Below are 14,344 nucleotides of genomic sequence, written 5' to 3'. Positions count from 1 at the left end.
GCACAAACGATCCTCGCAAACCGCAACAAAAACTTTTTCTCCGTCAATTGACACTTCAGCTGTATCACCTTCAAAAACGACACGATACCCTTGCTTTGTCAAAGCGCGAACTGAAATCAAATTGCTTTGTAAATCCTTTACATACAGCACATCTTTGATAATTCCTTTCGAACGATCATTGTCCAGCTTCACGTGAATATCGCCCTTTTGATTCGTGCATAAACTTGCATTACGTTTGGCAACAGAAATGTTTATCTCATCAGTTCGAGTCAATTCTTTGAAAACATTCTCATTCTTTGCCATTGGCTCAGTAGCACCCGAATCTAATATGAATGTGATATGCGATGCGTCACCAGTTTTCGTCGTTGCTTTGTGCACACTGTTTGCGTTCATGTCCATGCCTTTTGTGTGCATAACGGTTTCGTTGACTGTACTTTTGCTGTGCACGCGCTCAGTCATAGCGCTCATGGTAAAAACGTTTCCCTTCGATTCCGTAGCATTTGCACTACCTTTGTCCGATGAATTCTTATTATTTTTCCATGACTTTTTGGATTTATTACTCTTCTTCTTCGATTTACACTGGGATTTAATATGGCCTACCTGACCGCACCCGAAACAAGTGATATCCGTACTCATCGCAGCAGTCGTCGATTTTCCCTTCGAATTTCCAGCTCCTCCATCACATTATGAGTGAATTCAAAAATAATCATTCAAATATTGTTTCATTTGCAGCTAAATGGATTGACTGATTTACGAGCAGTGGTTGAATGTGTCGCAAGAAAATCCACCGAGAAAAGATATGCGGAATTCCCTTTGCTATTGGAAAAATGGCAGGAGCTAAAAGATTTAGTCAGAATTTTAGCCATTCCATACAAAGCCACGGTCGATTTACAGGAACACAATCTCACGCTGTCGGATGCATTTGGAATTTGGATTGAAGTCAAGTTGCGTCTGCAAAGAACCATGGAGAACCGCACAAGCAATACGGGATTGGCAGGAAATCTGCATACTGCATTTGTTAATCGATTCAATGCCATTTATCAAAACCAAGCAATGAAAGCAGCAATATTCCTCGATCCACGCTATCGGGGCAGTCTGGTTCGTGATCAACTTTCTGTTGAAACCGCCAAAGAATTCATGAAAGAAATGCACCAACGTCTGGGCTACCTGAGAGAAGCCGATAAGCAAACCGTTCGCCAAACAAACGATGAAAATTCAGGCGATGATTTCGACATTGAACTCGCGATGAATGAATATTTCCAACGTGATGCAGGTTCTTCAAATTCGAATCACCTAAGCGATATTGAAGCTGCAATTGATGCATTTGACCCTCCACACATGCAAATAAAGGAGAATCTGTTTGATTATTGGGGTGGTGAAGGCACCGGTGATAATGATCTGCATGCAATCGCAATGGCGATTTATGCCATTCCACCAACAGAGACGCAAACTGAACGTAATTTTTCGGATTTAAAGCGGATTCTATCCGACTTTCGTGGAAATTTATCGCGCCAAACTCTTGAAAATATCCTAACATGTCATCTGAATAAAGATTTGTATTTGGATGTTATTGACAAGCAATTAAAAATTATCCGAAAAAAATAAATAGAAATTACACATAAATCCTATCTTAAATCGCAAAAGACAATCATAATTTTTGTTGGTAACTTTTATGTGACATTCGATCAAATCAAACTGAACATATTTAAATCAATATAAATGTCTTTTTTTTCATTTTATTTCATTTACACGCATTTCAGAAGATTTAAATAAAGATCAAAAATAAAAAAGAATAGTAGTATTTTTAAATTGTTGTTGAATTGAATGAGGAAAAAAAATCACAAACAGAGAAACTTGACAAGTGATACACATAGCTGTGTACGAAGAGTGTCGATCGAAAGAAAAGAGCGAAACATATAAATGCATGCATCGCGCAGCTCATTGACGTCGTTCACAAACGACGGCACAAGCGATACACACACAGACATTGTGTTGACACACGAAGAGTGTTCAATGAAAGAAGAGAGCGAAACATGTGCATGCACGCTCCGCTCCGCGCAGCTCATCGTGAGTGTGTATAACGAAAAAACAGCGACTCTGTGTGTGCAGAATCGCTATTGAGTATTTATGCGTTTCGCTGAACACAACGCGCGAAAAATATTAGATATTTTTAGACTCTGAACATTGAACGCGTTGAACGTTGAACGCAATGCGTGAAAAATATCTAATATTTTTATGCGATATTTCTATGCCATATGAATAAAAATATCCCATAGTAATCTCTGATTTTAAGTTGCGTGAAACCCCTAGGACGAAGTATTTATGCTGATGTCAAGAATCGATTGTCACTTTGGTTGGGGCCGCCCTTCAAGTCTGGGGTGCGTGGGAGGTAAAAATTGAAAAAAAATCAAAAATACCCTAATTTGGGGTTGAAATTCAATTTACCGCCCAAAACTAATCACATATTTGGATTGCTCGCGAAAAGTTGACTATATGTCTCATACAACAAAAACCTGATCCGATCACTCCAAAGACTGTAAATCGCCCTTCAAAGACAAGGCCAAATACTGGAGCATGAATGATATAGGGTCAATCTTTGAAGGGCGATTTACAGTCTTTGGAGTGATCGGATCAGGTTTTTGTTGTATGAGACATATAGTCAATTTTTCGCGAGCAATCCAAATAGTGATTAGTTTTGGGCGGTAAATTGAATTTCAACCCCAAATTAGGGTATTTTTGATTTTTTTTCAATTTTTACCTCCCACGCACCTCAGACGTGAAGGGCAGCCCCAACCAAAGTGACAATCGATTCTTAACATCAGCATAAATACTTCGTTCATACATAGTTTCCTTCTAAAATGACTCTTTATTTATGAAAAATCCATGTTTAGCGAAAACTACCCCAAATCCAGTACTAACTTTGTATCCCAATAAAACCCCCCGCCCACAACCTCGGGCCGTGAAACCCATATATTATTGTTATACTCGCTGCCCCCTATCCATTGGTACCGGTCTCATTGCTAGACGCCATATGGCCCAAAACGGGACACAGTTCTTTCTGCGATACTGGTGCGAAAAAAGTATACTTTTTCGCGTAGCGCGAATAAAGTGATCCGCCCAATTTCATTGAAACAAGTGGTGCATTTCTGTTAGAGTATTGTGGGAAGATGTTAATTTTATGAATTTCTGCAGTGCACAAGAAAAAAAGTTGTTTGTACGGTGGGCTTTTGGTCTATCATCGTAGAATGCGACTCTTCGTACAAATTCCGTTCATTGATGAATTGCCTATGCCCAGATCTTCGAAATACGAATTTTCCCGGATATGTGGCATATGCCATTTTGTTGGTATGGTGGCCGGCTACAAACGCTCAGTTTTTGGTAAAAGATTGTCGGGCTGATTTTTGAGAAATCGCGTTTGGTGTGAAATTTAAGGGGGTCAATTTTCCATAAAAATCGACTTTTTTCTTTTATATCACATAAACATTGGCATGTGTGTATGGAACTTTTTGAAGGTCTTCTCAAATAATTACGAGCTGACTTTGTCTGAGTTGATCTAGTGCGCGAAATAAATACTTGAAAAAATCGTATACATGCAGGCTAGCGAAGCCATAGCCAGCTCTCCTGTAATGCAAATGTCAATCTGAGGACGGGTTTCGATGTGGCCCGACACCAGCTACAGCTTAGGCATATCGGCATCGGAATCTGTGGGGGTCAAAAAAGTTTCCGGACACACGGACGAACGGACGGACGCACAAATCAATACTTTCATAAAAAACCATGGTCAAACTGCCAATGCCCATAACTTTTTCGTTTCTGGACCAATCGGGCACTTAGACCGGCGTTGGAAAGGTGGCGAGGAGGAGCTTCTCTTGGACACCTCAGACCACCCCCTGGGTACCATCTTCGTAAGATATGGGTATAGATTTGAAAATTTATCGAAATTTTCCAACCGCTATATTTTTGCCCAGACCACATTTTAGGCATGGAGGATATGGTGTTTCCGACTATTTGGGCCAAGACCTTTCCAACGGTACCTAACATGCCGGGGCCCAAATAGTGTCCTGGGAAAATAGCATATTTACTGTATATATACTCGTGACGCAAAAACTGGCATTTTTGATATTTGGCTTAAAATCGAAGGTCCTGCATCTAAGCGTCTGACAGCTCACTTCTAGCGCTACGAGGCAAGTGTCAAAAGTTGTGACACAGATCGTTCAATGTATTATTATTTGAATCTTTTTTATATTTGTTAATAAAGTAGACAAAAAAAATAAAAATGTCACGAATGTGCAAAATTGATTTTTGTGAGAGCGTAGCACGTGATAAACATCAATTTTATAAGTAAAAAATGTTTCTTTCATTACGGAACATTGTTGATGCGTTCAATTTGTCGCGTTCATGAGTGCGTCTAACGACGTAAAGAATTGAAATGAACTTCACTGAATGCGCTCATCGCAAATTCGTGTTTTACTTTGTTTTGTTAGTGTGGTGCGGGGTTTGTGCTTGAAATGCACAGTTGTTGGAGCGTCACTTGTCGGACTACCGTCCTCCTTGATAGTAGATCTCAACCATTGTACAACTAGATGTAAGCATGAAGAAACCGAATAAATAATAATAATAATCCGCCAGAAGTTGTAACTATGTACCTATGGTTATGGGGTAGTGCGCGAACCAAATTTTATTAAGAAGTTGTGATGCAAAGTATATGTCATCTAAGCCACCAAATCGAGCGGTGTTCTTCATGCCCAGTGGAGATACGCCGGATGGCGAAATTTTTGAACCACCTGGCGATCCCAGCGGACTGGTTGTCTCAGAAACATATGGCAAAATCATGGGCATAAACCAGGGTGTAAATGGAACGTCAACAGGTGGTCGCGGAATCTTTCTTCCCATTTCTCTCTTCCTTGATTTTATCAATGATCCAAATTTAGATTGAATATAATGAACTTATCCTAACATTTCTTTTAATTTCATCGCTAAACTTATTGCAGAGCGTGGCGGTGAAGAAGTAATGTGCTTTTATTTGCAGATGTGTCATTTCCATTTCAAAGTTAAATAAACAATATATAAATGCGAATATATAAGAAAAGTGCATTTCATTTTATTTTCCATTGATCGTTGCGCAGTTATACGATCATCGTGGTTAGATAGGGTTGTTGCCTGTTGATGTTACATGTAATTTAACCACTGATTTGTGCAAAGAAATCGAACGAAAATCTGTGAAATGACGAGAAAACGTGTTTTTTATGCAAATGGCTTACATGATTTCGAGGATAAAAATGGGATTGGCCCAAACCGCCGGTTTATAGGCGAACTGCGAACCATTTTTGTGTTCCTGAAGAGATGGGAGACAGACACTTCATGCAAAGTTTAATGTTTAATCATTTCAAGATATTCATTTTTGCTTGTGAAACTGGCCTCCTATTTCTCACCAGGAACGCATATATGATTCCCATGTAATTAAGCGCATTTGGCTAATCCCATTTTTATAATCAACAACACATACACACATATGTACATGATGACCCTTCATCACGAATTGAACAAAAAAGTACTCTTAAAGTAAATTCATATCATCACTGTACACTCCAACATCACGTACAATAAATTCCTTTGGTGCACACGTATAGCTGTTGTTTTTTCATTCCATCTGAACAAACACAAAAGTGGTGTGTTGGGCTAAAGCCGTTTTCGAAAATGATTATTCGTTTATTGTGCGACGTTTCGCTCTTATTAGGAGCATCATCAGGCTGGAGAACAAAAATGTTCACAAAAAACAATGAGTAAGTGTTTAAACAATTGGCAACAGCCGAAAATATCCAAATTACGAACCAGTTACATGAACTGAATTTAAAATGTTTTCGAACGTATTCCATTTTTTCTATCAATTTCCACAAATTGTATCAGCTACACGTGTCCATCAGAAGGAATTTTGTTATTGAGTCAATTGTTATTTTAAATTTTTTGTTATTGAGCTTCATTTCGTGTCTGAATATGATTACACTATGCAACAACAAGAAACAACCACAGAGAAGAGAACTTATTTCCAATGTTTTTGGGCCCACTTAATCCAAATCTAGCGTTAGTTTGTCCTGGCACGTCTAGTTTTCAAGATACGTTCATTGCGAATTCCGTATTAGATTTGGATTAAGTGGGCCAAAAAAACCTTGGAAATGAGTCTCCACTTTCTGGGGGAATTTCGTTTTGGAAATTTGTTGCATAGTGTTAGTAGACCTCAATGCATGAATTCCATAATTGAAAAATACCAAATTTCATCAATTATTGATTGCATAGCACGTGTCAGCTATTAGTAGACGAATATTTTAAAAGAGGCAGCACCGCACGTGGAAGACCAAACGAATTCAAAGGATCTTCTAAAGAAGTACAAGACGGTTCTCTACTATCATTGTGCAACAGGTTAAAACTCTGTTTGGTTGGCAAATAAAAATGAATCTACTTCACGGTTTGTTTTCGGTGCTATTTATCGTTGAATTTTCGGTAAGTTTTTTTTCACTTTCATCCAATAAAATACGATATTTCTGTAGAACTAAAAGTGAACACGAAATTTCTTTTTCTAGGAACTTCAAGGAAAACGTAAGACATTTTTGGTTTTCGAACTAGCTTTTTATGATTCCAAAAGATTTTTTCAGACTTTTATAATATTCAATTCGAAATTTCAACTTTTTTTCTAATGAACAGATGGCTTTTTCTCGCAAGCTCTTCTTAAGGGCGAAGTGATTGAAAACATGTCACAGGCAAAGTTTGTAGCTGGAATCCATGCTCCCGCAAGTGAGTCTGCTTTAGAATCATTTTAATTTTTTTGTGCGTGAATTTTTGTCCGAAAAATTCAAATATTCTATCAATTTTGCTAGGGGCTGACCTAGGGGCATTTCTCACTTAAAAAATAGAACCATTCCAATAAATATTGAACAATTTCTTCCATTTCTATCAATTCGGGTAAATAGATACACATTTACACTGAATGTGTGAAATACGTTCGCAGTATGAAGCTTAAGTACGTAATACTTAGCATACTTAACCTTAAGTACGTACTTAAGCTTGATACGTAAGTACGTTAAGTATGTTAAGTACATACTTAAGCTTAGGTACGTACTTAAGATTTGTACTTGCTAACAGAACCGAATTTATGAAATTGCAGTGAATTCACCAAAATGTTTTAGAATTGACTGGATTGTAGTAATTTGGTTCACATTAAATTTGACAATTCCAGACAATTTCATACATTTTTATACCATTTCAATGGGAAAGAAGAAATATCTTAAATTCTTGCACATTCGTTTCAATTTTTTGCGTGAGAAATGCCCCTAGGGGCTGACTACGTTTCAGAAAATTGAAAATAATGCTAGATTTTATAATTTTTTTCAATCAATATATTATTTACAACTGTGACATTTTTCGAACTTTCTCCAGAAACGTTTCACTGTAAATGATAACTTAATATTTTGCATTGTTATTAAAACGAATATGCATTTCTGTCGGTTTACTGTCAGAAGATTCATCAAATTGTGGTGGTCAAAAGTATCGTTCATAGTGGATTATAGATTTAGTCAAATATTTGAGTTAACATACAGATGGTATTAAAACTGAATGATAGAAACGAATTTCGTAGATGAAAAATTCGCGGTTTCCCCCCAGCAATTTTGTGTGTGTGTTCATTTTTTCTTTAAATATTATTGCTTTTACTGAGAATAACACGATTTTATTACAAAATATTTGCATGAATACAAAGACCATCCAAATGATCCCAATGGAAAAATTACGAATATTTGTACCGCATTTATTCTGTCGAAAACGGAAATTATTACGAATGCCCATTGTGTGGATGACGCTCCATATGTTTATGTGGTAGCTGGTACGAAAGATGTATTAGATGCAAACCAGAAAATTAAAATCAAAGTCAAAAAAGAGAACATTGCATATCACCCTTATTATAGTCATTTAATTGATGTCGCATTTGATATTGCCAAAATTACACTGAAAACGCCGTTAAAATTCAGCGATACCGTTGGTAGTATCGAACTCGTGGATAAGAATTACAAATTAAATAACCCATCAGAAGTGGTCACCGTATATGGGTATGGTGTGTTGAACAACACCGGACCAATGATACTGAGGCGTTGTGATGCGAAATATATATCTGATGCCAACGCATCTAAACTAAGTCAGACTTTGTACTTTACAACTGGTGAAGCTGCGAATGATGGCGAAATTCTTACTCACGGCGATTCCGGTGGACCAGTTGTTTCAAAAAGAAATGGCAAAATAGTGGGGATAGCAATGGGTGGAACAGCAGATGGTCGCGGAGCGTTCCTTCCAATTACTCTATTTCTTGATTTTATTCGTGACCCAAAGGTATCTAATCACAATGCCCCAAAGTTTATTCTCAACAACGCAAACAAAATCATTTTTTGCATTAATTTCAGAGCGTGAAACCAATACCACCTCAGCTTACACCTAACGAAGCTAAATTTATAGCCGATATAACGGTACCGGGAAGTAAGTGTGCATTCGAAATTCGAACTAAATCAAACCGTTTTTAACGTCACTTTTTTTATTTTAAATAGAGGAGAGGCAAAAGTGGAGATTTTTCATGATTCATAAACATAAATATTCATTCTGAGATGTTTTTCTATTACAGAATTTCTTACTGCTAATAAAGAAGATTTTGCCGATGATGACGAAGATTCCGAACTAAAATTTAATGCAATCATTTTGTCGGAAACGGAGATTTTGACCTGTGCGCATAATGTGCACGGCGCCCCATATGTCTACGTAACCGTTAATAAACTATCAAGAAATGCGACAAAAATTAAAGTCACTGAAGACCAGATAGAAATTCATGAGAAATACGCATTGTCGGGATTGACATTTGACATTGCCAAGATTATACTTAAAGAACCGTTGGAGTTCAACAATAACGTCGGCAGCATAGATTTGGTGGACAAAGATTACAAAATGAATGACCCGTCCGAAATGGTCACTGTCTACGGTGATGTGATATTGTATGGAACAATGAGAACGAGACGTTATGATACAAAGTATTTGGATGGCGCCCAATGCAAACCGAAATTGGGCGCTGTATTTGATGCAAATCATTTGATGTGTTACACTTTAGATGAAAGCATGGGAACTCCCTTTACGTTTGGAGGTCCAATTATTTCGAAAAAGAATAACAAACTCGTGGGCATGACCATATATCGTTTTCTTGATAAACCGGTTATTTTTCAACCGATTGCACCGTTGCTTGATTGGATCCGGAAGCCAAAGGTGAGACGTAATCAAAGAAGAGGAATATAGGCTTGGAAAAAGGGATTTCAGGCGCCTGAAAGAGCTGAATACCGTCTCTTTTTTTGTCCCTGTCATTTGATGTTCAACAAAAGAACCAAATAAATTTGAAAATTTTAGAAAAATGCATTTTATTCTTTATTCGCCCATGCGCAGTTATATGATTATCTGAAATAATTGCGATATATATTACAACGAGGTTTTTACACGAACTTCCCATGTAGACCGGCCAACACACAGGCAAAAACCAAAAAAAGTGTAACAAAATGTTAAAACTATGATTTCAACATTGCAATCATAAAATTGACACCTATAGAACGAATGAACAACTTATGAGCTCTTTATCCATAACTGAGACGTAAAAAACTTCGAACAAAAAACAGACAAATAAAGCTGCGAGCAATGTGTCACTTTTGCTACTCAGCATTGAGCGGGAAAGACGTTTTTTGCATTTTTCTCACTACTGAAAATAGATAACGATTAGGTGTCTTCGGCATTATTGTAGGAAATAAAAAGAACCACAAAAAAGTATAAACATAACAATAATATATTAATGATTTACGAAATTTGAAAGGGACTAATGAAAACAAAATACCATGTCAACAGCACAAGAAACCATAGATATCCGACGAGTACTAACACAAGGCCGCGTTTCGAAAGAGCACGTACCAATCTTGGACTCAAAAGCATTTACCGTAATTGCACTGAGCTCTATCTCGAATATATGCCAACCAATTGCCTACTGAATATTCTCTTAACACATTAAAACGCGACTCAAGGAAATTATTCTTATGTGATCGTCATTTCTCTTCTAATTGGACAAAAAATTAAATGATGAAGTGGAAAAAAATAATCCTTATATTTTTCCCTGAGTAATGTGGTCATAATTTGTATCACGGAGGACGATAGTCCGACAAGTGACGCTCCAATAACTGTGAATTTCAAGCCAAATATCAAAAATGCCAGTTTTTGCGTCACGAGTATATATAAGGGAAAGTCGGATCAGTTGGGACGGGTTAGCCTTGGAAGTAAGAACTTTCATTTGGATAAAGATTTTTCAAAGGATATGGTACCGTTGGAAAGGTATTCACCAAAGCTAACTTTTCGCCGAAGAGAGTCCTTCGATTATGTTGCTGAAAAAAAAGTTATGTCGATTTTTACAAGTGTAATATTTTTGGCCAAAAAAAAGTTGTCGGGTCAGTTGGGACACCACCTAAAATCTGAAAAATAAGCTATGAAATGAAAGAATGACACCATATATTGACTTCTTGAACCGTGTTTATTCATTTATCCATCGTTTACATAAAATTTGATGATGATTATTCGTCGCTTTCATCGGCATTATCGTCTGGTTCGTCATATTCCGATTCACAATTTTCGCAGATGAATCCGCCGGCATACATTTTGGCGCATTTTAAGTGCACTGGTCTTTCACAGGAGTGGCATTTGACAGAATTTTGCTTCGTGAGTTTCTTCGGCAGATATTGCATACATATAATGCAAAAGTCTTCATCTTCAGATGAGCTTGAAGCCATCCACCGGCGTTTGGATGGTGCCTTCGATTTGGTGGCATTTTTTTTCCTTGCTCATCAAATTTCTGTACGTACCGACCAAGGCTTCTATTCGGTATTCCGTATGCAGCTGAACACGAACGAATTGATTTTTTTCCAATTTTTATGTCCTTCATCGCTTGCACCAGTGCGGCAAAATTGATGATTCCGTGATCAGTTTTTCGGGAATGGTGTGGCATTTTGGAAACTAAATTTGGTTTAAAACTCATTAAAAATTGTTTTAAATTCAAATTCATACAAATTGACCATTTTTGGTGGGCTCATTAACATATTTCGGAAACACCTGCACTTTTGATATTTTGTGCATAGTTTCTACAACGTTTCAATAGTAAATCACAGAGGTTTCATCGAAAAATATTCATGAATTTCAAAAATATAGCAATTTGAATTTGTACTGTGTGAAAAATGATCAAATTTGTATGAAGATTTCTCTCTGTGATTTACTATTGAAACGTTGTAGAAACTATGTACAAAATATCAAGAGTGCAGGTGTTTCCGAAATATGTTAATGAGTCCACCAAAAATGGTCAATTTGTATGAAAAATAAATAGTCTTACCTCCGTAAGACGAACTTTTCCGCACCGTTTTCATAGCGTTCAGCTTTAATTCAGATTTTGCCTAGGAAATTTATAAGAATTTTCAGAAAAAAACAACAGTACGTTCATGTATTTTATGGAAAATTGTATTATGATTCCGAAAATCTTGATGTTGGGTATTCAAATGAAATGAAACGTCTGATTGTTTTTATTGTCGTCTGAATACTCCCAATGAGCCATTAATGGTGAATTGCATCACGAAATTGTATGAAAATATGCCTAATTTATGCATAAATCGTCACGTTTTTTGTATCAAATCACCAAATTGCGTTCACCAAATTTATAATGAACATATCGATTGACAAATCATTTAAGAATTCTGTTCCAACAATTTGATTTGTGATCGATTCTAGATCTGTATTCTTCGTAGTTTCACACAAGTCTTCGATTTCGTAGTAAAATCCATCCTCTTCCAACTCGGGAAAATTCACATTGTTGAGAATAAATGAGACTTCAGAGGCGCCATCACATTCGCTATCAGAATCACTATTCAATACCGATTGGATACGGAAAAAAGGTAGGTTAGCGGGTGCTAGGTTGTTCCTGGGCCCTTATTAATTTGATGAAATAAATCGAGTGAAAGTGATAAAATCCACCTGGGGAGCCCATTTTGGGTACCTCCCGAACAAAAGTTCGATTTTTCAAGGAATTTTGAACTAACATACCGATTTAATACCAAAAAAGAGGGTTAGTGGGTGCTAGGTTGTTCCTGGGCCCCTATTAATTTGATGAAATAAATCGAGTGAGCATGATAAAACCCACCTGGGTAGCCCGAACAAAAGTTCGATTTTTTGAAGGTTTTTCATAGGCTAGGTATCCTAGGGTACATCTGCGGTGGCTGAAAATTTAATGGTTTCCAAGTCCAACGAATCAAAAACGTTTGGTACTTGCAGATGAATACTCCTATTCTGGTATTTGAGCAATCGCGCTAAAAAAAATTCGCGTACAGCGTACAGCGCACAGCGTACAGGGTACGACACACCCACATTAACAGAGCAAAATAACCACTGTATCGTGCTTTTTGGTGTCGAAAATGGATAGAAAAATGGTTTTTCGGGGTACCTAGGTTTTGGAGTGATTACAATACTTTTACTCACGACATGGGCGTGCGAAAAAGTAATACCTAGTGGTTCCAAACTTTTGCACGGTAGTGTACATTCAACGAGATGTTAAACATATTTTCCTTCGAAAATTGTTGGAAAAATAATCACTTTGTTATGGTCTGCAAAGTGTTGGATTTTACTATTTTTTCACAAATTTTACACGCTATTCAGCTCGTAATCAACAAACACGTTTTGACTGTCGGAGAGTGACTAAATAGTGTTCATTTGGCGTGTAAATAACACTCCAGAAGTTTCGTTTGGTTACGACTGACAGATGTCAAAAAAGTGGCAGTGTCCCAACTGACCCGCTGTCCCAACTGACCCGACTTTACCCGCGGGGGTATCATTACACTAACAACAACATCATTTGCAAAATGAAATTCGTCCAAAACCTGCTGACACGGAGTAAACGCGCTCACTTTGCAAACGCACTTGTTCATCTTGCCGGTTTGACAGCTAATGTCAAATCGACTTCTGTTTCAGTGTAGTTTTCTATTCGAACGCAAGCGTTTTCTCAGTATGGTCCGCAAAATTAAAAAAAAAACAATTCTGCCACGAACCAGTTTCCATTTTGAATCTAACATTTTGTGTTTTTTTTAATTATAGAAACTCCAATATATCATATAAAAAATATTTGCACAATTTTATTTGACAGAATCGAAACATTTTTATTTATTTAAAATTCAAATAATTATTATTATTTCATCACACAACACAATGACGACTATGTTTGATACTGCATTGAATACACTCATCAATGTAGTTCCCGTCAAAATGTGTGGCGTTGTTGGTTTGACGTTTAATGATCGAGACTATCGCGGTGACATTACATTACAGTAAATATGCTATTTTCTCAGGACACTATTTGGGCCCCGGCATGTTAGGTACCGTTCGAAAGGTCTTGGCCCAAATAGTCGGAAACATCATATCCCCCATGCCTAAAGTGTGGTCTAGGCAAAAATATAGCGGTTGGAAAATTTCGATAAATTTTCAAATCTATACCCATATCTTACGAAGGGGGTACACAGGGGGTGGTCTGAGGTGTCCAAGAGAAGCTCCACCTCGCCACCTTCCCAACGCCGGTCTAAGTGCCCTGATTGGTCCAAAAACGAAAAAGTTATGCACAGTCAAAAATAAATGACCGCATTTAGGCGGAATTTCGACTGGTAGAGGCGCCCAGTCCTATATTTTGCCTAGCAAACGGAGTTTCAGACGAAATATCGACTAGATCATAGGCGGAATTTCGCCTGTAGCTCAAGGTACTAGCAGAAATATCGGCTGAATGAGTCTTTAGCTGAAAAAACGCCCAGATGTAGACTTTTATTTTTTGCTGTGTGGGCATTGGCAGTTTGAGCATGGTTTTTTTTTTGAAAGTATTGATTTGTGCGTCCGTCCGTCCGTTCGTTCGTTCGTTCGTCTGTCCGGAAACTTTTTTGACCTCCACAGATTCCGGTGCCGATATGTCCAAGCTGTAGCTGGTGTCGGGCCACATCGAGACCTGTCCTCAGATTGACATTTGCATTTTTTTATTTATTTATTTATTTATTGATTACTTCATGGTTGCTCCTGATATGTACAATGTCTTATATCTATTTAAAATTATTACTTTTCTATGACCACACTACTGAGTATCAGATATTTTTTATAATATTTGAGTCATCGTGTGCTCTTTTTCAATTTACCAGTCCATTTATATACATTTTTAGGACCAAAACTTTTTTACATTTTTTGCATTACAGGAGAGCTGGCTATGGCTTCGCTAGCCTGC

General features: G+C 37.4%; 2 protein-coding genes across 2 annotated transcripts; both read left to right on the top strand.

Moving 5' to 3' along the window:
• Nucleotides 1–963: 963 nt before the first annotated feature.
• Nucleotides 964–1,605, top strand: LOC129573003 (uncharacterized). The gene has a single exon (XM_055453139.1). It carries the CDS (start codon nt 964–966, stop codon nt 1,603–1,605), a length of 642 nt encoding a protein of 213 aa, XP_055309114.1.
• Nucleotides 1,606–6,352: 4,747 nt separating this feature from the next.
• Nucleotides 6,353–9,483, top strand: LOC129573002 (chymotrypsinogen A-like). The gene is made up of 7 exons (XM_055453138.1): nt 6,353–6,498; nt 6,579–6,594; nt 6,700–6,789; nt 7,751–8,373; nt 8,445–8,517; nt 9,137–9,288; nt 9,463–9,483. The coding sequence occupies exons 1-7, from the start codon at nt 6,448–6,450 to the stop codon at nt 9,481–9,483; spliced, it is 1,026 nt and encodes a 341-aa protein (XP_055309113.1). The 5' UTR covers nt 6,353–6,447.
• Nucleotides 9,484–14,344: the final 4,861 nt, after the last annotated feature.

Source organism: Sitodiplosis mosellana, unplaced genomic scaffold (genome assembly GCF_009176505.1).
Source record: "Sitodiplosis mosellana isolate CC-2019 unplaced genomic scaffold, AAFC_SMos_1.0 Smas_scaffold_5854, whole genome shotgun sequence".
NCBI lineage: Eukaryota > Metazoa > Arthropoda > Insecta > Diptera > Cecidomyiidae > Sitodiplosis > Sitodiplosis mosellana.
This window is presented reverse-complemented; position numbering and strand designations above follow the sequence as displayed.